Source organism: Rhipicephalus microplus, chromosome 3 (assembly GCF_043290135.1).
Source record: "Rhipicephalus microplus isolate Deutch F79 chromosome 3, USDA_Rmic, whole genome shotgun sequence".
In the NCBI taxonomy this organism is placed as follows: Eukaryota; Metazoa; Arthropoda; class Arachnida; order Ixodida; family Ixodidae; genus Rhipicephalus; species Rhipicephalus microplus.
The window spans coordinates 153,894,219-153,921,313 of record NC_134702.1 but is presented as its reverse complement, the minus strand read 5'-3'; the positions used below and the strand labels follow the sequence as shown (position 1 = coordinate 153,921,313).

General features: G+C 43.4%; 1 protein-coding gene across 1 annotated transcript in view; it reads right to left on the bottom strand.

Moving 5' to 3' along the window:
- Positions 1 to 27,095, bottom strand: part of LOC119173332 (putative RNA-binding protein 19) — a 93,392-nt gene that overhangs the window by 39,692 nt on the left and 26,605 nt on the right. Inside the window, exons 15-26 of the mRNA XM_075890366.1 lie at positions 22,265 to 22,331; positions 21,668 to 21,722; positions 19,037 to 19,133; positions 18,208 to 18,407; positions 14,633 to 14,744; positions 14,304 to 14,411; positions 11,869 to 12,018; positions 9,453 to 9,519; positions 8,281 to 8,422; positions 6,929 to 7,045; positions 4,982 to 5,087; positions 4,098 to 4,227 (exon numbers count right to left, since the gene is read on the bottom strand). Coding sequence (XP_075746481.1) covers positions 4,098 to 4,227; positions 4,982 to 5,087; positions 6,929 to 7,045; positions 8,281 to 8,422; positions 9,453 to 9,519; positions 11,869 to 12,018; positions 14,304 to 14,411; positions 14,633 to 14,744; positions 18,208 to 18,407; positions 19,037 to 19,133; positions 21,668 to 21,722; positions 22,265 to 22,331 — 1,351 coding nt within the window. The remainder of the gene's footprint in view (positions 1 to 4,097; positions 4,228 to 4,981; positions 5,088 to 6,928; positions 7,046 to 8,280; positions 8,423 to 9,452; positions 9,520 to 11,868; positions 12,019 to 14,303; positions 14,412 to 14,632; positions 14,745 to 18,207; positions 18,408 to 19,036; positions 19,134 to 21,667; positions 21,723 to 22,264; positions 22,332 to 27,095) is intronic.

Sequence of the window (27,095 nt, the reverse complement as noted above, 5' to 3'; positions counted from 1 at the left end):
GAAAAACAAAATTAAGAGCGCTTCCCGTATCGGGGAAATGGAGGGCAAGCGAACCTTGGCATGTCTGTGCCAGACTTACTACGTTTTTCTTTCTTTCGATAGCATTGCACAAAGCTCTCTCGTGACTTTTTCTTTCTGCCATGCCGGAAACTGCACCTTCACACAGGTACTTAGCAGCGCAACACTTCCATTTCTACAGACAACAATGTTCCTGTGTGAAACAAAACAATGAAAGGCGAGAAAGAAACCTAGCAACATGACGATAACGTGAAATAACATGTGGGCTCAGTAAGAGATCAGACTGCCATATTACGAAGGAATGACTGCTAAGAAACCCACGATCGAGAGGACATCAATTAATAAAAAATGGCACATACAAATATAAATCTGACTGGTGCACTTTCGAGGGCCTCATTTGCATGCAGAATCAGTGGTGGGATTGCCTTCCATCACTTTGGAGCAGGCAAAATCTGCTTTTAGAGCAGCTACCTCTGTGGCTGGAGCATCCACACGCTTTCCATGATACACACAGAGGAAAAAAATTTATCTTTAATTTAGTTTATTATTCCCTTCGTTGACATACCATTTATACAGAAGCAGCAAGGCCACAACATCAGCAAAAAATAAATAAATAAATACACAAAAGTAGGATTATGTACAGAAGCGGTGACAAAAGATAGTGAAGGATATCGCACCAACAAGCTAGCTACAGCATGAAGTTCATAGCAGCACGCATGCAGACACATGCACACACACACATATTCAAAGCTTGTTGCAGTAAAACCTCGTTAGTATGTACATACCGTATTTACTCAATTTTATCGCGCCCTTGATTGTAACGCGCACCAGATTTCCACGACGAAAAAAAAAAAAAACGTACAACATCGATTGCAACGCGCACCCATTTTTCTCGCTGGTCCGCACGATCACACCACTAAAAAAAACAACTCTTTTCGGGAGCGTCTTTCATTTAAATATGAGGTACGGGCAAAGCTTGTGCCCATCTGTTGTGTAACAGAGCATTGCCGTCACTGTAGTTTTACCGTGGACCGATGTAAGCACGCGAACTTGCTTCGCTCCCTTCTTCTCGACAGTTGTGGTGCCAGGCATGTCGAAGTAAAGAGGCGTCTGATCGGCATTCCTGATTTGCCCAAGCAGGTAGCCGTTGTTGTGCCGCAAATTTAGGACGAACCTCTGAAAACTGTGAAGCTTTTCATCATACTCCTCCGCAAAACTTTTCGCATATGCCCGTTCCCCTTCGGAGGCAAATGCAAAGGGGAACGAGCATATGCTCGTTCCCCTTTGGAGTTAGTTAGCAAGCACCTGCTCACTTTAAACTGGCTCCGCATTAAACCTTTTTCAAAGGCTAATGGCATAGCCCGCACTTGGAGCATTTCTGTCATCACGGGCCGCTGTGCCGCTCGGTGCTCAAGCACATACTCGCCGAGTAGCTCTTTAATTTGCGGAAACCAACCCTGCTGTGGTCCACTGAAGCCTTTGCGTAAAGCTCTGCTGTCGACAATCTTCTGCTTTTGTTTACGCCAGTCCCGCACGCACGTTTCGGGAACTCCGAATGACCGCGATGCGGCCCGATTTCCGTCCGTTTCTGCACACGCGATGACTTTTCTTTTAAAAGCGGCATCGTGGTGCACTCGAGTTTTTGGAGTCGGCCCTTCCATGCCGTCGATGCTAATGCACTACAAGATGACGAACTCCTCAGCACACGTACGAAGTGCTGCACAAGGGAAACACATAGGCAGAAATGGCTGAGGCGCCATGCCGATGCACGCAGGGGGCGGCCATTTTGGAGTTGTCGATGGCAATAGAATGACCGCATTCATTTTTTTTTTCGTACTCAATTCTAACGCGCATGCGATTTATGAACTCGCTTAACCGGAAAAAAGGTGCGCGTTAGATTCGAGTAATTACGGTATATCCCACGAACCTGCCGGGGACGTGGCTAACTACGCACTAAATGCGGTAAGCATTACGTACCACCAAGTACAAAGCGTGTGCGAATTCTTCGACGGGAAGGGGGGGGGGGGGGGTAAACGTTTATCGCAGCACCCCCTTCCACATAATGTCAATCATTATCTCATCATCATCATCAGCCTGACTACGCCCACTGTCGGGCAAAGGTCTCTCCCATGATCCACGAATCAACCCATTTTTGTGCTTTCTGTTGCCACATTATACCTGCAAACTTTTTAATCTCATCAGCCCATCTAACTTTGTCTCCCTTTCAGGCGTTGGCCTTCTCTAGGAATCCAGTCAGTTGCCCTTAATGACCAGCAGCTACCCTGCCTGCGTGCTACGTGCCCAGCCCATGTCCATTTTTTCTTAGAGATTTCAATTATTATATCCTTAAGCCCCGTTTGTTCCCTAACCTACTCTGCTGTCTTTTTGTCCTTAAGGTTACGCCAATAATTTTCCTTTCCATTGCTCACTGCATCCTTCTCAATTTAAGCTGAACCCTCTTTGTAAGCCTCCAGGTTTCTGCTCTGCAGGTAAGTACTGGCAAGATGCAGCAATTATATGCCTTCCTCTTGAGGGTTAGTGGCAGGTTACCATTTATGATTTGAGAATGCTTGCTGAATGTGATCCACCCCATCTTTATTCTTCTAGTTATTTCACTCTCATGGTTCGGCTTCGCGTTTACTACCTGTCCTAAGTAGACATATTCCCTGGCGACATCGCTGTCTCTCCACCTATTGCAAAGTTCTGTTTTCTGCAGAGACTGTTGAAGTTGATAATTTCAATGTATGACGCTAGCTTTCCACACCCCCTCTCCCTTCTTGCGTGCTCACGCCTATGACTTAGTACCAATTTGCATGTGTTCACGAGCGCCATCACCACTAAAGGAAGAATAAATACACTGCCAAAGCAAATATTGCCTAATGTGCCCACCACGAAGCCGTTTCTTTCTTTTTGTCAATGCTCAAAAATTATTGGCATTCTCGCACGACTGTCCGATGGCACGCAGTGGCGACACAAAAGAGCATTTCAAAACTACTGTGGAGTACGGGATATGCAGCCAACGCAGCGACTTGGATAGTGATGAAACGGACATAATCGCCTGTCCGGGATAAGGGTGTACCGGGATCTGCTACTTAGCGAAAATTTACACTATTTTAGAGACGCGGCACCATCACAGGAAGCCAATAATCTACTGAATAGTTGGGTGCAGCGCTTCGCCTACTTTGCATACACACCGTGGCGGGCCACTTGTGCCCACACTGCTTCAGCTTCATACCGGGCACAGATGCTTGTTGCATTAACCGGACAATGTAAGCTATCTGCAATACATGCTCAAGCGATGCTGGCAACAGACAAAGGCGCGTTTAGGCTGTCGCCTCATAAAAGCGTGTGCTACGCTTGCTGTCTCGGTGCCCGCGATCCACAACGACTTCCGCAACAGCGAACTACTTTCGTTTCTGCAACAGGGTGCACACTAAACACGGTCCAGCACAACAATTGAGGCGGCAGCAATTGGCGCCTCAGCACTCTCGGGTAGTCGTCGGCTATTAAAAGCGTGCAGTAGGCTTAAAGCGGCGCCGCACCGCACACGTAGGCCTTTTGTCAGCGATAAGCCATACTGGCGCACTTTTCGGTAGTCGCCACGTCACCTTCGTTCTTTGCCAATGATTACCAGAAAAGGCATTGCCTCATTCGCGTGGAAGTCAATATAATCGATCGGCCGATCTTGTGCTTTTGCAACAGCCCAAGTGTACAAGATTGGGACCATCACGTAATATCCGCTCACGGTATGTACGGTCAACATTACTTTCAGTTCCAAAACCACTTCGTAGTGCTGCAGTGGCACAAATTATACAAAAAAGACTTTTTTGAGGCAGTATAGTGCAGTAATTTCCAGTTGGTGAAGCTTGGTTCAATTGGCGCAAGTTTCTTACCACTGGCATTTCTATACAGTTGGCGAAGCTAGGTTTTTTTAATGAACCACGCTGTCACTAACAAAAACTTTAACTCATACAAGCTTCGCTTAAATTACAATAAAATGTTTGCAGCAGCACTTTATGAGTTATCTTAGAGTGCTTTCTTTCAATATTCTGGATACAGCAAAATGGCAGGCCACTCACCGCCCCGGAGAAAGTGGTCAGCAGTCTTTTTGCGCAGTGTGTCCACCTCCTGGTCATCTGTGGATGCCCACTCAAGCACCAAACGCCTGCCGTACAAGTGGGTGCTCTGGCACAGGGCCTCAAATGCACGCTGCACAATTAAGGACAAAGGATATGACGTACCCGCAGCAATATCAAACAAATCAAAGCAACTGTTGCTGGAATGCAGCCCCAATACCTCATTTTCTTGAGTATAACTTGCACAAAATATACATAAAATTGTGAGCTAAGGACATGGTGCAGGTTAGTATTTAGCTGGGCAGTGCGCTGGGCTCATGACATTTCCCTTAAAGAGAAGAAAGTTACAATGACCACTGAAACATCAGGTTAAGCAATTTACAATGAAACCATCTTGGTAAAAAGAGCAAAACTTCTACACAGAATCACAAGACACAAGCGCTTACAAAGCTCATGTCTTGTGTTCCTGTGAAAAGTTGTGCGCTTCCTACCAAGATAGATTTATACGAACTGGCTCCATATAATTCGTTATTAACTTACAAGAAACGATTCAGTCTGCACATCACAAATACATTGTGCTACTGTACTAAGACTGACGGCTCTTCTGAGCAATTTATTGACAATTAGCGAGCATTATGTCAATCGAAAACATTAGTTTTGCTTAGAGTGCTCTGGAAATAAAACTGTGGCTGAGATTAAATGTTAATCATAGCCATGCAGATAAATTTAAACGAGATTAACTTAGCTAGGTGATAGAGAGAAACAGCGAGCTAAGAATTTTCTAAATTTCTAAAAGCTCTCTTAGGTTAGAGAAATCTCTTTAGAAATTTCCTTTTCCACTTCCGAGAGTTGCCAATGAGAACTGTGACAAAGCAAAACGCACTCACCTTGGCATCATTTTTGGTGAGAAATTCAACGAAGCCAAAACCACGATGTCGACCACCGGCAGCAATCTTTCTTGGTAACCGGATGCCTCGCAGAGTCCCAAAAACACTGTACCAGAACAAGAGACAAACTTCCTTTATTAGAAATTATATATCCACTCTTAAAAGGCCACAGTGTGAAAACCTTTACCTATGATTTGTAAGCACATATCACTTCCTGGTTTCGTGCAGTCACTACCCACAGTTTTAGCAGCATTGAAAAAAGGCATTCAGTGCTCGGTCAACAAAGCTTGAATCTCAGGCCAAGTGGTTGCACTTCAGTATTAGACAGTGTAATATGCATTCGCAGATTAAGCACACATCACAAGAGATACATATCTCAAAACATTTACACCAAGCTGTAATACCAGCTACAGTAATAGCTTGTCAATTCAGAAGAAGCCAAATTTGCCCTGTCATATCCGCTAAGCATATGTCTTAAAAGTTGATTATCAATGATCTCCAAGGATTGCTCATTTGAATGAACCGAAGAGCACACTGATGTTGCGGACGTGCAAAACAACAGAGTCAAGGTGGTGGTTGCATTGAAATGAAACAAAATGGTGGGACTAAAACCATTATGGCCATCAGCAGATTCTTTACAGGAATGACGCGAAAGTAGTTCGCGCTTGAAGCAGTCTGCTGATCCGAAGGCTCAATGAAAGTATCGACTGAAACAGCCTCCAATACCATGATGCCATAATGATTGCTTCATTCACAGTTTGAATATATGGGTATATATATCAAAACGTGGATGGCATGAAATGAAAGGCCTGATTGGCACTATGCCATCGAAGTAATTTCAATAAATGAGGTATATGTTGTGAGGCCTGCAAGTTTTTTTTTTTTTACATTAACTCGCTAGTACGTACCAGAATCTCCATGATGCTACATGTTTGGATGAAGAAGGTGAATTACATCTCATGATGCATGGCAATAAAACAAGAAACGTTCGATGAACGCAATGAAAACACCACATCCTTGTTGCAGGCAGAGATAAAAACGTAAGAACACTGGCAATGAAAACTTTTGTGGAGGAAGTTCATTTACAACATGGCAAGTGCAGTTTCTAGTGCATATCGTTTTGCAATGTGCGAGATACCATTCCGTCAATTCTCTTGGAAAAATAACCAGAAGAAATGTAGTACTGGAGGCTGATTTTCAATATTACACGACATTTTTTTTAAAGGCCTCTTAAGGTGTACCGACAAAAACTATGAGGCTAATGGGTACTGTAGTACCCTACTGCCTCAGCAGTCAGTCGGCATTACAAAACCACAATAAAGTTTTCCAAGGTCACATATGGTATATTTATGCAAATCAGCCAAATGAACGAATGAATAGACTTTCTTTAGAGCAAGTCCGGCAGTTTCCTTTGTGTGAGCTGGGAGAAAGAGGGGGATTAAACCATGTCCCACTCTACTCTTTGGCTATGATGATGATGATGATGATGATCACGAAAAATTGTCATTATTTTTTATTACATTTTCTCTAGAATTAACTCAATTTATTAAGCTCTTCAGTCATTTGCAACAAATAGAAAAAAAAAAGCAAAAAAAAGGGGGGGGGGGGGGTTTGCTTTAGCGGCCGGCCAATATCATCCTGCCCTAGGCCTTTAATGGTGTCGTCATATTCCTCCCTCAGCTTCAGTTGTATGCACTGCTGAACCACCCTTAGGCTCCGTGATATGTGTGCCCCCACGAATAAACTAATGGCTCTTGATATCAAGTCTCTCAGTTTCCTATTAATCTGGCCATTCCATGACATATCTCTCAGCTAGACGACCTCACTAACGGTAGCACGATAACTCAAATGCAGTTTTACTGAAGGCACCACTACAGCGCCACCATTTTAACAAACGAGAATGAAAAAAAATAAACACTGAAGAAAGCACGCAAATGGGATGCGTACCTGAAGAGGTCCTGGACCTCCTTCTGGTTGGCCTGGAAAGGGATGTTGCGCACCAGGATCTTGGTGCCTTCCTTCCCAAGATCCGTGACCTTCTTGCGCTGTGCGGATGCCACTTCCCTGCACCATAATTCAGTAAATCGATTGGATCCTGTCCCATTTCCCAGTCCACTCCCCACGGTATCATTCCTGATGTTACTAGCAAGGGGCATCTAGCACTGTTAGACATCAATATAAAAAACTTAGTAAAATTGACTATCTGCTTTGTAACATCGCCAAAATCACCATTATAATAAAATTCTGTCCTCTATATGAAGCATGGTCATCGAGAGATTATCTTTTTAACAGTGCTTGCTCCAATAAATGTTGAGATGCAAGGGAGGCACAGAAAAAACTACTGTGCTTTGTCGCATATAACCTCCACCAGAAAATTAAAAATTTTCTTAAAAAGTGGGGGTTCAGTTTATATGCAGGGGATAAATGCATGTTGTTTTTCTCTTTTTGTAGAGCAGGTTATGTGCAGGGGCGAGTTACATATCCAAAAATACGGTGATGCCAACAAGATTATTAGCAGAAAAAAAACAACAATGTATTGTTGGATATGAGAGCTAATGTCCATAATTTTAATTCAATGACATGCTCATCATGTGCAGCAGTATGGTGTGTAGAAAGCCAAAAGAAATGCAGATCCAATGTACCGTGGTAATCTCAGGCTGGTGTAACCAAAACAAATGCTCACATTTCACCACCACAGCTGGCCAAGGAAACTTTGGGTACCACTTAGATTGGTATGGTGCTCCAATCAAATGGTCCTAATGAACGCACATTGGCATACCCCATACAAAAATGAAAAATCTTTGGTTTAAAACCACAAAAAAAGCAAGGCGACAATCTGAATTACAGTATCGTTTTCCACTGCAACTTTTTTTCTATTTTTATTTGTCTTATCAAGTTCTTGAGCAAAATACTGCCTGCATAGCGGTCTCTACCAGACAGTAGACTGACCATATTCGGGGTTGCTATTGAGATAAACAATTAGAATATGGTATTGACCACAAAAAAAAGTTTGGTGTGCAGACACAGATACCAAAGAAGAGAAATGCACAACACAAATGAAATGTCATGCTGAGGTAGAAATGCCAAAATTTTCTGCCCCGATGTGGTCCTTCAATGGATAGTTGGCATTTGTACCATTTACTCCCTTTCTCTTGCGTCCACATTTAACCACTGTATTCTTTCACAAAATGAATGTCGACTGATTAGCTCAACTTTCTGTTGTTCTAGTATTTGGGGTTCGCTTAGTAACTGAACAGGGTCTAAAACTGCTCTGGTGAGCATAAAGTAGCGCAACTCACTCTTTAGTGATGGCCCTTGTGGACAGCTTGAGCTCGAGAGCGTGTCCCTCCAGCTTAGAATGTTGCAGCTGCTTGAGAGCCTGCTTGGCTGCTTTTCTTTCTTTGAATTGCACAAAGCCATAGCCCATGGACAGAAGCTGACCTGCACGAGAGAGTGAGCAAGGACACCAATCAGCTGACTGCCTTAGGCCAACAACTGTACAGTGCCTTAGGATGCCCAATCCTGAACTAGAAAGCATCTTGAAAGCTACATTGACAGATCAATTGAGTGATCGACCAATCAATAAATCAATCAGTCAATTCTACAGCCCTATACAGCTACAGCGTGAGTGAACAAGAAGCAAGCATGTACACTGTTTGAATCATAACACAAATCACATAGCACACATTCTTAAAAAGAAAACAGGAAAAACACATATGCAAAGCCATAAAAAAAAAACACTGTTGGTGACAGGGTCTATAGATATGTCTGAAAAATAATAGAATGTTTAGGCTACGCGAAAGCATTCAGGAATTTTGACAACGACTGAGTTTCACCAGGTAATAAATTTTAGTGAGTGATCAAGTGCACACGGAAAAGCATGTAAGATAGACTCTCAATAATTCAAACTGTGATCATTCAAACTTTCCATTAATTAAGACAAATCTTAAATTTTTGGTTAGCCCGCTTTATACTTCAAAATGTCCCACTGAACAAATTCAGTTAATTTAAAATTTTCCTTGTGTCTGTATCTATACCCCTAAATTTTTCTATAACGAATGCCGATGCAGTAGCTCAACTTTCTGTTGTTCTTTCCCGCATGATGGTAGTTGTAAACGCAACCTTGTTCCGACTCCCTCTGTTCTCTGGAGCACAGTTCTCTCAGCTGCATAACTGTTGTCACTGCGGAAGGAAGCGGAAGATGCATTCTTTGCCCTGCCTTGTCTAGTCATGGTTGCTACTTCCAAAGGAGGGAGACTCATACCTCTCTTTGCAACACACTGACTTAATGTACAGAAATACATACAAGGTTATGAGCAACTTTTTACATTGAGAACTGCAGGGACAATTTGGCAGAGCCTATAGTGCGTAGCACTGCTCCTGCGACCAAAACTCAATGCCCAAATTTTCAGGAGAGCTACAAGTTCACCCAACAGAAACTGGCACATTGGGAATTCCACAAGTTATTTACCTGGATTTTTGGTGTCCTTCTTCTTAGCAATGGTGACTTCATGAATAGACCCACACTGCTCGAAATGCTACATAGACAAGAAATCAACAGTGCTGTAAGCAAAGCTATGGGCAGTAATCTGAAATATGCTGCTGCACTCAAGAACAAAGATTTTGTTGAGTGTACAGCGGACTTGCAATAATTCAAACTCTGATAATTCATACTTTCGGTTAATTCAAACAAAATTAAATTTTTTGATTAGCCCTCTATACTTTCAATGTATTCAAAATCCTCTAAATTCAAATTCATCATTTGATTATTTTATACTTTTGATTAGTTCAAACAAAATTAAATTTTTAGATTAACCCTCTATACTTTTAATGTATTCAAAATCCTCTTACTTCAAACTCATTATTCGATTATTTCATACTTTTCCCGGTTCCATACCGAAAAATATCTCCTGCTTTCTCAAAACTATTTGAAAATTTGTGTGCTTATATAATCCTAACAGCTTAAAAATGACAAATAGGCGTCTTAGGCCTTCGAGGAAAAAGGCTTTGCTAGTAAACAAATGTTTAAATAGTTCATGCACAGTAAACCATGATGCTTCTCAACTGATACAGAGAGGTTTGTGCTGAAGGCACATATACGAAAGAAGCAGTTGGCAATTCAGGATTTTATTAAAAGGTCTGATCACCAGTAAATGGCCAACAAACTTGTGGACTTTACACCTCTGCTTTTTGTTCACTGGGCACAGTTAGGGTGTAAAATTTCTTTAAAAATTTTAACAAGCAATAAAATCAATGCCTAATCATAACCTGTGGTGTCACCTAGCCCATATTAATATATCTGAGACATTCTGATATTTCAAACTTCTTGATAATTCAAACAAAATTCAGAAGTCCCTTCAAGTTGAAATAATGAGAGTCAACTGTATTTCCAATAACAAGCTCAATACTTGATGCAACAAGCACACCCAGAAGAGTGTAAAGAAAAGAAAGAAATGAAATGGTGCGGCTATGCATTATAGTTCAATACAGCTTTAGAAGTCAGTGACATTTCCCTCTTCAAAGACAGATGCATATATGCCTACACCAACAGGCGTGCACTCCAGACTGATGTCACGAGTAGAATGGCCGGTTGCATGGCCGAATTTCTTGCCACCTTGCCTTCGCAGAACATTGCCACGTGCAGGGCGCGGGACTATTTTGTTCTTCGTGGAGGTGATCAGCTGTCGCGCATGGGTCATGTGAGCCTCCCCTGAATTCTTAATTAAGTTGTCTCCAACCACAGTTCTGAGAAGACTCGCGAAACAACGAAGCTGGTGGTGTTCCACACCTCCTCGCTTTCCTTTGCAACCCCTTGCATTCAAGACTGCAACATGCTTTACCCTCTTGCCACTTTCTCAACCTCACTTACCTTTCCCACGTTTTGTTATACTATACATGGCTATGGTACGCTTCACCCTCTCCCCTTTTCATCTGCTTTCTGCTAGCCCTGAGTTGCCTTTCCCAGGCCCATGCGACACCATAGCATACCATACAAGAATATTATATGCAGTGCTCTCTCCTCTCCTCCTTAGCCTCCTAGGAGCCACCCTCAATTCCATTTCCCACCACTTAGCTATAGTATACAAGGCTAGGCTACGCATTAGTTTGCCCTCCCCACCTTTCCTTCCCCTCACCCTGACTTCCCTTTCCTACCCCTTGCTATGCTATATTACACAAAGCAAGGCTAATCATTACTTTCTCCCCAACTTGTCATTCTCACATCATTCCTCCTCAACCTTACTTCCCTTTCTTACTATTTGTTATAATACACTATGCAAGGATATGCTGTGCTTTCATATGGTTCCCACAGAAGCTAGGCAAAGGCATCAACACTCCACGGCACAGCGAAAAACTTAAACAGCACCACTTTTTGAAAAATACCATACAGTGCTGAGATTTCACCAGATGTTTCAGAAGTCCATATCACCAAAATGAATCCGAAGTCATCCAGTACTGTGTGCTCCTCAAGCAGATTAATTTCTGAATGTGAAACCTCAAAATTAAATTTCTTTTTTTTTTAATAAGGTCTCACTGCTGCATGCATACATCTACTTGCTACTGAATGTGCCGAACATTTCTCCACCTTTCACTGGCAGAAAAATATGAAATTTTCAGCATCGTGCACATTTATTATTTTGCTTTTGGATGATCGGAAGACTGGTCTGATCTCCATTAGAGTTAAGATGTCAAAAGCACCAAAGTAAGAAATAATATGCACCATAACAAGCAAGGAATAATACACTTACAAATTTGAATTTACGCACCTTTAAAGCATCGATTAACCTACAAATCTATTTGATGAGCCCCTGCTGATAAATATATCAAACAGGATAAGTAATACAAAGAAAAAAAAATACAGCTAAAATCATATCAGGAAGAGCATTTGCCTCTCGGACGGCCTCCTCGTTGGTAGAGAAGTTGAGGTTTTTGATGAACAGGGTTGTGTCTGGCTCTGGTGGTATGTCTTCTTCCTCTGCTTCCTCTTCTGCATCTGCAGGTTGCTCAGCATGTTTCTGCTCTGCGTCCTTGGTTTTCGTCTCACCCTGGGCCAAAGTTACGAACTGTGAGCCTGAGGCCACGCTTTCATCGTGCATTCCATCACGTGAATGCATAATCCAGTGAGCACATTACGACTAAATAAATCTAACTGTCTACATCCTCTCACACCTGTATAGTTTCTCTCGTTAGTGTGAATAAAAAAAAAAAGTATCCTGCAGTATTACACATTAGCACTGAATGTACCACATGTTGACTGGCTCGGCTCATAAATTTTTCACCACAGTAAGAGGTTCGAAGCATTACATACAAGGGGGCGAGTAAGTATTACACAAGAGATTATCATAATGTCAATAAAAATCTATGATCGAAAATGGTAAACACACTACCTCACATGGCTCAATAGTGAAGAGAGCATCATTCCAAGCCTGGTATTAACGTAAATTACAGGAGCCTTCACAAAGGCTGCTAACACTGGTCACCGCGGACGACACACAGAAACGGAATGCATACCAACCCACACCGACCAATTATTCAGGTGCTGATAATTGCGATGTGGCTGATCATTCGTACAGCTCCGCAGTGCCCCAACAAGTCCTCTAATTGTAACATATAAAGACCACTGGAATGTAAAGACCACTGGAACACACTATGTAATTGCTAGGACTGGTTCTTCTGAGCAATTACATGGCGTGCAGTAATTCGCATATGCCACGTGGTCACAAGATTGTGACCACGTGGCACATGGCGAAGAAGTTGGACAGGTTTTTGAAGCTTGATATGGGGCTGGCACCTCTCGAAAACATGAACAATTATCCAAATATGCCACACAGCCACTAGCCGCGCCTGAGCCATGAAACAAGCCAAGTCTAGTTACTGACTCGTAAAAGCTGTATTTACGGAGCAATTGAATGCGATAGTTCCATTGTGTGCCTTCAGCATTCGTTGAAGGGGCCCTGTAACACTTTTGTGAGTAATCGTCGAATGTTTTCATTAAAAGGGCTTGTTGCCTCGTGAAATTACTGCCATGAAAATTTCTAGAATCTGTCAAGTGCAAGTGGAAGTACATGAACTGGTCACGCGCTTCAAGCCCTTTCTCTCTTCTTTCAAACTTGCGAGTGTGCTGCAAGTTAGGCAGGAAGGAGGATGACTCGGGGGCAAGAAGAGCCTTTTTTTTTCTGAGTGCGCGTCATGACCTGGAGCACTTTCTTTTCCTTTTCGAACATATCGCTAACTTTCAATGTTATTGCAAGCACACGCATGGGCACATAGCGGCACCTTGCGGCCACCATGGTAACTATGCAGCTCATGATGTCGAAATAAGCTAACAGCCATGGACTTTTGGTTTAAGAGGACTGAACGCTGGGCGAGTTGGTAATCCATAACTGCAAAAACTGTGCAAAAAAAAAGACAAGAAACAGAGAAGGCACACAAACACAAGCGCAGACTAGCAACTGAAAGTTTATTGAAGGGAAGACGAATATAAAAGAGAGGTAAAACATTAGAGATTGGCAGTTAGATAATCTATCTCTAGTTGGCGCTATGTGACCGAAAGCCTCGCGACACACGTGTTGCCATACTTGAGGATATAAAAGGCCCCAGCATCTTCTCTCGCTGTCCTATCTCTGTGCAGGGACAACACTTTTGTTTCATGAAGTAATAGGCGACACACTTGCAATCTCTGCAATGTAGGCACAGATTCGAAGAAGGGCCTTCAGCGATGCCCTGTGATCTATTAGTCGGTTATTCAAACAACTCCCGGTTTGCCCAATATAGCACTTACCAATTGAAAAGGGAATGAGATACACCGCACCCTTTCCACAATGGACTAACGCTGGCCGGTGCGCGCGTGTGTGTGCCTTCCCTGTTTCTTGTCTCTTTTTCGTGCAGTTCATGTAGTTATAGACTTTTGGCTTACGGCAGAGTCATTTGCGTTTATGGCATCATTTGCCGAGAGAAGAGGAAACAATTTCTTGCTGACTCTGAAAAATCGTAAATTTTAGGCCGTATGCTATACTATAATGCATGACTCCCATATTCTCAAGAGCCTTGACCACTGATCAACAGCATTTTCTGATCATGTTCAAAAACTGTTGCAGGGTTCCTTTAACAAAAGACTTTGGGAAAAATCCTTTGGCAAGTGCCACGGTTTCACATGGCACCCCTCAATGTCTGTGTCTTCAAAGATGGGAGGAGAGGTTGCGTGTAATAGCTGTTTCAAATAAAGATGCAGTGTTTTCTCCCTAAAGTGCCGCCACCTTGTAAAACGTCTGGATTGGTCATGCAGCTTCCAAACTTAAAAAGCACGTTGGTACACTGTCAGCACCGGTACGCTTTGTTGACATACCTCAGGCTTAGACTTGTCTGCACTCTTCTTCTCTGTAGAGAATACACCAGTGGGTGCCCACTCAAGGTACAACGGTACATGCTTGAACTGAAACGAAAACATAAAGAACACACAGTTATAGCACTAAGCATTAATGTTCACGTCTATGCATCCAAACAGTGGACTGTTTTACATATCAATGCATCTAAGCTTGTCAGCAGTGTAGAGATGAGGGTTCAGTCTAGACAACAAATGACACACACGATAAGGTGACTGTACTTTTGGATACAATAATTTGCATTCTGATGTAACAAACAAAGGTCGGTCACCTTGGAGTAAGCAAGGCGTCGAAACGCAGCTCTTGCTTCAGTGGGATCCTGGAATTCAATTAGGGCGGTAACTCCCCAAGGTGGAAGGACTACCCTCGAAAGAATACCAAACCTGCACAAGAAAAGCAACAGCTCTATATCAACTGCAACATATGCTGCTATTACTATGCGCTATTTCCAAGAGGCTGAAGCATTTCCAAAAACAGATTTCTGAGACTCGGAGCTATTATGGACAACAAAACAACATAACTTCGGTCAACACTATTAATTCTGTTATGACCTGTCCTAACAGCAACTCCCTGCCTTTTTTATTTTGGTGGTTACCTAAATGCCTAGCATGTCAATGCCTTGATGTGATATCAAGTGTGCATTTTTGCATAATAACCGTGTAAAAGCCACAATTTTGGTCATCCAGCGAATTCTTTCACCATGTGACTACAATGCAAGATCCACATGTCTGAAAGGGACATTAAAGTGAAATATTTATTAGGCTTAGAATGATAAATTGTGGTCTGAGAACTCTGAAACTGGTAACTTCAGAATCATATGTCCATTAATTGAGGAGAAAATTAAGATAAAAAGCTCGTCTTTAAATTTTGCGCCGTAATTTTCGCGTGTGACGTCATGAATTTCAAAGTGTATTTTTCGTATTTTGGGGACATAGGCCCAACGAAAGTTCCTGAAACTTGTGTTTATAACCCCCGACAATATATCCACTGAAAATATATTCAGACAAAAACAGTTTCACCAGAATGGCGAAGCAACAAATGCGATAGCAACAAATTGTAAGGCTGGCAGCCAACTCTTTTAGACTCGATATCGCGTAACTCTAGAAAACTGGGAGAGATGCTCTTCTCGCCGTCTCTTCATGTTGAGAAGGTGGAAGGGTTCATGAGCTATTCGCCGAGATCCCCTGCCCATAGCGATCGCGACCACAACTTTAGGATCAAAGTTCATGGATGCTCCTGGAGCGATCACAGCTTTTATGAATAAAACTACAGTTGAATCTTGATAATTCAAACTCAAAGGAACCTGAAAATTTGTTTGAATTAAAGGAAGTTCGTATATAATGAAAACTAAATAAACGAAGGGCCCACCATCCAGTGGCGCATGTGCATTAATCAAACACACGAGAAGAAGATTCTGAAAACTTGCATATATTCACAAATCACAGGACATCCGTGAATAATTGAAGTAATCGGTGATACGCATCTGCACATGTTTGCCTTGCAGCAAGTCAATCAATTTCGCACGAAGTTTGAAAAGCATTTCTATTTCGGCTTCAGCATTCTCCTGCAAGAAAAGTTGCGTGCGACAATGTCCAGTGCCAACACTCTCTAAAGACGACAGCAACGACTGCGTCTCTGCTGCTACCCTCTGCACAGCAGCCGGAGCGTGGCTAGCACATGGCAAGAAAGGAGGAGCGTCTCCACGCGAAGAGAAGCAGATCGGCATTTGAGAAAGAACCAACACTCAGCGACACTTTTTTTTTTGTCCTCTCTCCGCGTGCGGCATTGAAAGGAGAAGGGTATACGGGGCAGGGACGAAAAAGGGAAAAGCATGGCACAGGTGCGTCGCAGATCAACATTGGAGATAGAGCAAACATTTCACGGCAACCGTTTCTTTTTCTTCTTTTCCTTCTTCGCGTGCAGCGTTGAGGTATCGGAGATGCCGCCGCGTGATTGGGCATGGTGCTGAAAGTACTTTCGGAGCGCGGTATGTTCGAATGAACCATCGCAGGTGCTTGCACGTTCGAATTACAGGGCGTTTTCGCCCATTGGAATACACATAACTTTGGCGGGACTACAGCGTGAGTTTGAAAAACTGGAAATTCGAATTAAGTGTGTTCAAATTAATGAGATTCAACTGCATAAACGTCTCGATCAAACCAAAAGGCAATGTTTCACCATGTTTCCAGGCACAATGCTTGATGACTTTCACAATCTGCGGATAAATTCTGGTGCTGCGACACAGTGCGGCGCTGATAGGCGAGTTTGGCGCAGCAGGGGTGGTTCGGCACAGGATGGTGCAAGTAAGCGAGTTAGGTGCACAATGGTGCAAATGGCGTAGCTGTTCCACCCCTGTGCTAGACGCGAAGCTTTTAGTGTTGCCACAAATTATGACGTACTGTACTTATTTTGTTTGAGGTAGCAGAGGGATTGCTCAGCCTCAGCAAGACCCATGAGCTTGCAACATAGTTTTTTTATTTTGTTATTTTGTCTCGTTCACTCAACTACAGTAGACTCCTTTTAAATGAAACCTGAAGGGACCAGAAAAATGTCTTTATTTTAAAAGAAGTTTCATTTATTGAGAAACAAACAGGTGTATAATATTCAAGTACGACACCAAACATTTTACGAACAGTTGTTCCACTTAAGCAGCAATTTCATTTAAGAGAGTTTCGTTTAATAGGAGTCTACTGTAGTGTGATCAAGACGAGCTGTTTTCAAACACAGACTAGAGTGATGTCAGCATGGTGTACAGAGGTAAGTATGGCCCAGCCAGGTCTGTGAATGAAGTTTGGAAGGTATTCCACTTAGAGGCTTATGAACAAGGTGGCAATCAAGCTTGCGCACATTGAACAAAAGTAAAATAATCCAAGTTTAACTTGAGCAGCCCACCAAAACTATTGGCTGTACAAAATGCAAATGCCAAGGCTTTGTTGCTGAGCTTGCACTATGAAAGCTTTTTGCAAACGCCGGCTAACACCATCATTTACAAAAGAAACATCACAGAAGGCAAAATCAGGGACATTTTGTCGCCAATTTCATTTCAACACGCTAACTATGTTACTGCACAAATTTTTAGAGTTGTTAGATTACTCAAACAGTTGTCTAGGTCCTTTGAAGTCTGAAAAACCAGTTTTCAACAGGACTGAGCATGGAGATTGGAATGAACAGACCAATAGAGTTCTGAGACATCAATCTATACTGCCAAACTGCTGTAGAGTTCAGTCAAAACATAAAAGAAATTTTAAATACAAATTTCTACTCCATGAAATGCTCTCAAGCTTCACCAATTTTATGAAAGATGCAGAGAAATAAAGCACGTCAGTGACACGTGTAGTCTTGTCTGGCCTGCTGTGAGTGCTTGGCGTTTTCATGTGGAAATCTTGAGCAGCGTTTTGAGCAGCCTGTTTCTTTTTGTCACGTGCTATGTTTTGCGACACTTCAGAGGAATAGTAGTGGGTTGTAGGAGTTTGCGAAATTTCTGTGGCACGTACATTTGTGTCTACAGAAAGTTCTTCATTTTTAGTACAGCAGTCAATGGTAGCATGGCATGACTGACATTTGTGGCATATACGTTTGGTAGGTACAACCTGCCTCTTGGCATCGATTGCACCTTTCCCTCCCCGTAAGCTTACTATTCAAACATCTACCATGACCTCAATTGTTCCTATTGCTCATTATGTGGAGAAATAGCTACCCTCTCCCATATTCTTTGAAACTGCAGAAAATGCCCTTGCCCCCCTAATCTCCTGGTCACTCCCTCACCTGTGACGTGAGAAAAAAAGACACCACTCCAACAACGCCGGAGTACAGCAAAAGGCATCACGAATTGATAAGCACACTCACTTTCCAAAGACACTGTGGAGGTCCTTTGGAGGAGTCTTGGCTGGCAGATTCTTGACTAGAATGACCGTCTTACTGCGCTCGGTGGCTGGCCGACTGAATGCATCGAGCACCACACCATTGCTCTCGAGGAATTCTCGTGTCTCGGCCACCACTTGGGTCTCGCCCAGAGCCATGCGCACGGCCACACTCTCACCTGTTTCCTGCAGATTGGAAGAAAGATGACTAGATGAGGATCAAAAAACCGCATAAAAAAGAAAGACAAAGAGAGAGAAAGGTTTCAGGGCAATAAAAACCTTTATTTGTAAAAAGTTTATGAACAGCTGTTACCCGACAATGTACGATTATTATTGTTACCAATGCTCAATGCTTTAGCAGTCATTGACCCATTCTCAACCTATTCAACATGGACTATGCACAAGCTCCATGAACAACCAAAAATAAACAAAAAACCAGATTTTTGCACAAAAGTGACAACAAACATCATCCGACAATATCATGAAATGGTGATAAGATTTTGCATCACTCGTATTGATGCCGCCTATCCCTTTTCCTGTTTGATGACTAGGCATCTAAAGCTTTGGCTGTTAAAGTAGGATAACATACAATGTTTTGCATATTTCCACGAACACTGAACAGTGACAAAAAAGTTTTCTGTCACACTTGTAAACTAATGACATGAAAATATTTAATTGGCCCTTTTACAACTAGTACTAAAACTGTCTTGAATCATTGTATGTATAAATTTGCACCTCACACAAACAATAAAAGAAGAGTGGAGCACAATATTTTAAAAGAGCATGAAGCTTCGACACTGAACAATGACTCTTACTGTGCCCAGGAGTTCTTGCTTAGAGGTGTCATAACGTTCCGCCATGATGTCAGCAAGGGCATTGGCTCCTAGGAACAGGGTGTTCCAATTGTGACTCCTGAAACAGATAAATGGAAAACACATAAGCCTCCACTCAAGGCAAAGAAAGTACAGTAGAAGCTTGATACGTATAGGTTACAGTGTGAAAGAAAATGCGCAAGCATTGGAAGTGAACGTCTAACAAGACCTGATTAACAGATAAAGTTTTATGACACAAACTTTATGACATAGTAACAACCTCCTTCGATGGCAGGAGTTATCTGAAGCAGCTGACTGAGGAAGGGTATGCAAGGTGTCTTATTAGCTTTCCATATGAAGGTACCGTATCACCAGTTACACGAATGTAGGCGGGTGTGACAGGGTGGTACGGGCTAGCTACAATGTTCGCTTGTAATGTTCAGACACCCGTGCATTTCAAGTGAAAAGAAAAAAGAACATAATATCCCTAAAAAACGCATGCTTGGAAATATCAATTATACAACAAATAAAATGAAGTAATACAATCAGATTGCTGTAACACATTATTGAGATATCAAGTGACATGAATATAGTATCAAAGATTTTCCCGTTAAGAAATTCTTCCATGAGAAATGCATATCTATATATACACCGTGTCCACAGTCGCTTTTGCACCGCAGTGAATATGAATCACGTCCAACCATCCTAGTGTTCTGCTTTGTGGCAGCAACTAGCACCTCTGTAGCCTGAACATATTCGAGAGCAAATGATGCTATAGTATTCATTGACGCCAAACACTTGTAACAAATGATTGAAGACCTAAACTAGGAAACTAAAAAAAAGCGGGGCTTCAAGTAAATATGCAAAAGAGTAAATAATGTTCAATAGCCTTCTTAAGGAAGAAGAGTTCACAATTTTTCACAACTGACAACCAGACCTTGGAATTTTCATAGCAGTATGTATTACATCTAGATCAGCTTCTTTCATGAAAAGAAAATTTACTGAATAAAGGTGGGCTGGAGTACAGATGCTGCCAAATTGTAACAGGTGTCCCTAAAATGGAAAGCGTATAACCACTGAATTCTCCCAGGAACTTGGAGGATAACAAATAAGTTCGAGGAGAAATTAAGAGCAACGCGGCATGTTATGTGACGAAGAATGATAGGTATAACAAAGAGATAGGAAGAGAACAGAGTAGATTAGAGAAAGCAAGGGCAGCCAATATCCGTGTTGACAATACATAATAAGAAAAATCGAACATGGGCGGACCACGTAATGCATAGGGTAGACAACCGATGGTCGGAGAAAATGATGTACAGCAGGTTCTCAGTAAACAGAAGTTTCTTAACTGCTGCTTCCATGAAACAACTGCCACGAATATGACTAGTCAGCTGAGTTGACAGTGATTTGAATAGTATGCCCTTTTCATATCTCAGTAAACGCAACTTGCGTTACATGAAACATATTTTCCTGGTCCCATCAAGTTACGTTTAACGAGAGTCTACTGTAATGGTTAACTAGGAAAAGGGAACCTCAACCAATGCCAGCAAAGAGTGAGGTGATTTTATGAGATGAAGAAATTTGCAGAGATGAAATGTCATCAGTTTGCAGAAGACATAGTGAATTGAAGATTACTGGAAGATGTCTCCTTCCTGCAGTGGACACAAAGCAGGCTGACAATGATCATGATGGTAGTCCGATGGGTGAATTTTTTCAAAACAATAAAAAAAAACATTCAAAAGTGGCTTCACGGGCTGCTTCCTGAATAGAATGTACAAGGCCTTCTTTTGCGATAGCAATTATACGGATATTCTCAGTGGGCTTTTTCTGTGGCTTTCATGCTCCATATAAAGTCCAAATCAAGAACACTGCTTCGCACACTGTATGTTCTATATACGAATAGGAATGAAAGTGCTAAGGACGAATGTGGCTGAAGCACAGATGAAACAAGCCAGTCACCTCCGTCGCACGAATGATACATGCGATAAAATCAACCAGATTGCAAGGTCTGCAGTTGATGGCCGTTCAAGCAAAGTGAAAGTGCCCCAGCCATCTTCCACCAGGCGAAAGGAGTCAGTGGAGCAAAACGGGATGGTGGGCTGCATTTCTCGAGCAGCAACTGCGAACTTTGCTAACACAGGCGCGAGATGGCTTTATGGGACATTAGGACATGGCTTGTAAACTTGTTAAGGTATCTCTGCTTCACGTTTAGAAAATATGTTGACAGTAAGAAGACTATCTTGGTCCTTGGAGCAGCCGTATTCCTTTTGAGATACACAAGATTGGAACCAAAGAGTTCGCTGTTAGCCCTACTTTGTATAACATTTCGATTTGTTGCTATAGCATTGGTTGTACATCACCCTTGCAGCGAAACTGTGATTTCTTCTGACTTACAAAAGTTGCGTGTCACACTTCAGGCTGGTATGAGTGCCTCACAGTGCATATTTTCTTTTTATTAACACTATTATTTGGATTCATACCTTTATTCAAGCACACAGTTAGACTCTCTAGGCTTTATTTGGGTGAAAATATTTTAAACTAAAATTTCCCATGCACAAAACTTGTTCCACCTATGGAACTCTGCACTTTTTAGTAAATCGTGCCAGAGATTCAGAAGAAATCTATGAGACCTACCTGCCACTGGACTTCTTGAGCTCCTCTTCCTTTTTGTTCTTGTATGATTTGGCCTCTGCACCAAACAACGAAGAAGGAAGATGCGAGTGATGAAGTGTCCAAACAAATATTAGCCATATGGCACCTTGCATGCAATCTATCCTTATTTACAGAACACTAGTAGTCAGAACGCGTTCCTGAGCCAACTGCCTTGTCAAGGTTGCAGATGCCACCAAGAAACACAATGACCAAGTGTGAAGACTGAGAAGATTCCAAGCTGCCTTGTCATCCATTTCATTTTCCTTGCATGCTCTTTGGTGTTATTTGTGGGTTTATCATATGTCTGTAGTTACCAACAATCTTGACTGCAATTTTAATATATTCCACTCACTGATTTTTAGAGCCCCAAAAGCCTAATGCCTTTGAATATTAACTGCTCCTCTTGACATATTTAAATAGGGATTCTGAATGAGATACAACAGACAAGCAAACTGAAGTTATTCTTCACTGATAAGTATAGAAAATGAATGACCCCGCCTAATGGATGTACCCTTGCAACCTGGCACATTAGAAACACATCAACCAATGCAGCGTGTACACAGCTGCTAGAAAGCTTACCTGTACTTTCACCTTCCTGTTCTTCGGACTTCTTAGCCTTGGCCGGCAACAGATGGAGAAGACGACCCTGTTTGAAAGGAGCAGTTCGAGAGAGGAAGACAATTAATGGACCAGAAGGAAGCAATGTTCTCTCAGTTAAAAGAGCACAAGGAACCAGAAAGAATCAGTGTTTTGCTAGTTACAATGCTATGATTAGAAAATGAACAAAGAGTCTGGGAGAGCACAGTGCAAACAAAACTTATACCTTTTACATCATGTACTCAGAGCTTTATTTACCATCAAAAACTTGCTCTTGTCAAATTTCTTGAACATGCACACACAAGATATGAGTGTTAGCCACAGTCAACATTCCTATGGCTAATGTTGTACACATACACAACCTATTAGTCGAACATAGACTGTAATTTAGCAAAGGCATATAGACCCTTAGCTTGCATCATGCACAAGTATGGCCTGTCTCCGCATACCGCCACTTCACAACTAGACTTTCTTCTCTCTTTCCCCACCGCTTTCCTCCTTCTTTTTATATGTAAATTACATGCAGCTATTCATTTAAGCAATGCATTCGGTAGGTTTATTCTTTGTTTCCTGTGCAGTACTGTTGAAGTAAAACATCATCACGGCTATTACATGCCAAAACTATAATATTATTACGGTTGAATTAAAGGATAGGTAGATTTATTTACAGGGTGAAGATGAAGTTCGGCAGTTGCGGTAAAGATGGAGTCCTCAGGCGGCACCAGACAACGTCGTCTTCCTCTTCTACCAACCCGGCAAATACTACAGCCCGGCTCATACCGTAGCAATCCCCGGTTCACAGACGAAGCCCGCTGGGCGAGTTTATGTCACTGGAGGGATTAAACTTCTTGAGGCGTGCCACGTGCACCAACTGCGTTCGATTTGATCGACGAGAAGATGTCGTCAAGCGTGCCGCAACGCACGTCAAGTCAGTCAAGCGATCTACAATGACGTAGAGGCCTGTGTACTGCGGTAAAAACTTCTGACATAAACCAGGTTTTCGTTGGAGGGTCCACAACCACACGAATTCACCTTTGCGGAATGAAATGGCATCATGGCGTTGATTGTATCATTGCTTGGAGCGATCTTGTGATGCCAGTGTGCGCAAACGAGCGATTTGGCGGGCTTCTTCAGCCCGGCACAATGTTTCGGCCATGGAATCATCGGTATGGAGCTTAAATGGGAGGATTGTATCAAGGGAGCTGCGTGGTGATCGAGCGTAGAGCAGGTAGAAGGGCATGAAGTCCGTGGTCTCGTGCTTCGCTGTATCGTATGCATAAGTAATAAATGGTAAGATATCATCCCAGTTTTTCTGATTCGACGCGACGTACATTGCGAGCATGTTAGTAAGAGTTCGATTGGTACGTTCTACAAGACCATTCGTCTGGGGATGGTATGGTGTCGAATGTCTGAACTGTGAAGTGCAGAAGCGAAGCGATTCTTCCACAGCGTCCGCGATGAATTGGCGACCACGGTTACTGATTATTACTTGAGGTGGACCATGGCGAAGAACAATGGAGCGTAACAAAAATGCAACGACGCCATCAGCTGTAGAAGATGGTATCGCAGCGGTTTCGGCGTATCTGGTAAGGTGGTCGACGCACACTATTATCGAGCGGTTGTTGTTCGAAGATCGCGGAAACGGGCCCAATAGGTCGATGCCCACTTGCTCGAAAGGCGTAGTAGGTGGTTCTACGGGCTGAAGAAGGCCGTGCGGTGCACAGGTAGGTCGTTTGTGGCGCTGGCAATTCTCGCAGCTTGAGACATATTGTTTCGTAAAATCTCGCATTCGGGGCCAGTAAAAACGCTGCTGCACTCGATGCAGGGTGCGAATGAACCCAAGGTGTCCTGACGTTTTATCACCGTGCATAGTACGGTGAACGTCGCATCGAAGACTTTGAGGTACAACCAGTAAATAATGTGCGCCGGTTGCTGAGTAATTCGTTTTGCACAACAGTCCATCACGAATGCGAAAGCGACCACTGCCTTTGAGATTCCGAGCATCAACGAACAAAGGGCGTAAAGATAAATCATTCAATTGTTCTCGTTTGAAGATATTGGCGTAAGGAAATGTGTGAGAGACCGCAGCAAAACAGATGTCAAGGGTATCTGCACTGTCCTCCGTCGTGGTCATAGGTAGGCGAGAAAGGCAATCAGCGTCCGAATGACGTCGTCCACTTCTGTACGAAATGCTGAAATCAAAGTCTTGAAGGCGTAAAGCCCATCGAGCAAGGCGGCCAAAAGGGTCTCGGAGGGTAACAAGGAACATAGGCCCAAGAAGCTGCGAAGTTCCTTCAGTGTCTGGGGTGGTTTGAATGTGCCGACTGCTTCGATTTTGCGGTGATCTGGCCTGACACCATCTTTGTCAACTAGGTGACCGAGGACCAAAGCTTGTCGTTCACCAAACCGGCACTTCTTAGAGTTCAAAATCAAGCCAGCCTTTCCGACGCAGTCTAAAACGAGGCTTAAACGGACGTTGTGCTCTTCGAAGGTACGCCCAAAAATGACGACGTCATCCAGGTAGCATAAGCACACCTCCCATTTAAGACCACGAAGGACGGAGTCTATAAACCTTTCAAAAGTGGCGGGGGCGTTGCAAAGCCCAAACGGCATCACATTGAATTGGTACAGTCTATCAGGCGTCACGAATGCGGTCTTCTCCTTGTCTGAAGGGTGCATAGGTATCTGCCAATATCCTGATTGTAGGTCTATTGAAGAAAACTACGAAGCCGAGTGTAAGCAGTCAATAACATCGTCAATCCTAGGCAGCGGATATACATCTTTTTTGGTCACGGCATCGAGTCTTCTGTAATCAACGCAGAACCGCCAGGCACCATCTTTCTTCTTAACCAAGATGAGCGGTGCTGCCCACGGGCTACACGACTCTTTAATAACACCCTTCTTCAGCATTTCCTGAACCTGTTCGGCAATAACATTTCATTCTGATGACGACACTCAGTAAGGCTTTTGTCGGATCGGATGGGCGTGCTGGTGTCAATCCTATGGTGAGCGCGAAAACATGGTCAAGGTAGTGGCTTCTCCTTTTGGCAAAAGTCAAACACAGAAGCATGTCGCCTCAACAGATGGCGTAACGTCTGCTGCTCGTGTGACTGCAAAGTGGCCCTAATCATGCCCAGGATCTGCGACTCGTAAGAGCAACTGCGCTTGGCAGAAACTGTACCTTTCTCGCTTTCATAATTGTTAACGACCGCTACAGAACTTTCAGTGGAATCATCGAAGACGCCAAGCTTCATTCCTCAAGGGAGCACAACCGGCATCGGCGAACAGTTCAGTGCCCAGAGAAAGGTTGCTCCTTCATCAACAGATACCAAATTAAACGAGGGACAAGTATGCCTTTCTTAGCACATTGAACGATGGCAGGTTCAACGATGGCGTCAAAAGATGTGGCAGATTCTGGGGCGAGCACCGCAACTGACCTCATTGACCGTGGCGACACTGTCAGCTCATCGGAAACAATCAGAGCGTCCTTCGCAGCCTTCGGCGCCTCATCGACGAGGGCAGGAACAATGTCACCGCTGACAAAAAGTTCACCGCTTCTACAGACGACGAAAGCACCACATCCTTGAAAAAAGTCAAGACCGAGAATCACATCGTGGGTACAACGTTGCAGCACAAGAAACTCTGTTGGGAACACCTTTCCTGCCAATAAGACATTGACGGCACAAACTCCGACAAGATGAAGTACTTCCCCATTAACACCGCGAAACCTTGTTGATTCGCCCCAAGAAAACATAACTTTGCGGCCAATGCGACTTTTGAAAGAAAGACTCATAACTGATATCGTAGCACCAGTGTCCACCAAAGCACTTGTACAAAAGCCATCTATTTCCACACGTATCTTGTTCTTGGACATTATAACTGGCAGAGGCATCTGAGGCAAATCCTGTTGTGCGACCTCACCTCCATCGGTCGCGCTGGCTAGTTTCCCGGCGGCGGCGGTGATGATAGGCGTCATCCCGGCGAAGGGGAATGATGCAGTCGGCCAGATGGAGGCGTCAAACTACGGTCATAAGCGGGAGAACTGCCACGGTGATTTCCCCGCCATGAGGTACTCCTGGAATAGGCGGGCGAATGACTGTTGTTGTGACCAGTGCCCGCTGGCGGAAACTCGGATGGGGAACGATATCGGGATGTCGGCTCTCTCTGTCGACGACAGAACCGATCTATGTGCCCGGCAATACCGCAACGGTAGCACACAGGGGCTTGGCGGTATGCATTGTACTCCTGGAAGGCATTGCGCTGATGTGGTGGTGGTACAGGTACATCTTTCTTCGGGTCCTAATAGGTGTTGGCTGGCTGATGGGGGTAACTGAAGCGGTCTCCATACCTCGGCACGGGTAGTTATTGCGCTGTGACCTCGGTGGTGAGGGTGGCCTGTAATTGCAGTCATCGTTGCCTGCTGCGGCAATCGACACGGAAGGGCGAGAAGGAGGCGGTGCGGGTGTAGCTTCGAACGGCGTCAGGTGAGCGTGTCGAGTGAGCTTTTCCCGAACGATCTGGCGTATTGTCGGCGCGAGATCAAGCGACGTGTATTTGTCAACACTTGCCACGGTGGTTACATTCGGTAGGCGACCGAACTTGGGGGTGATATGTCGCATCTTCAGGGTTTCGAATGTGCGACAGTGGCTTATGATGTCGGTTACCGTAGCAAGGCTGCCTTTGCTGATGAAGAACTGATACACGTCCTCGGCAATGCCCTTCAATAGGTGGCCAACTTTGTCTTCCTCTGACATAGAAGGGTTGACAATCTTGTAGAGCTTCAAGATTGCCTCGAAATAGGTCGAGCACATCT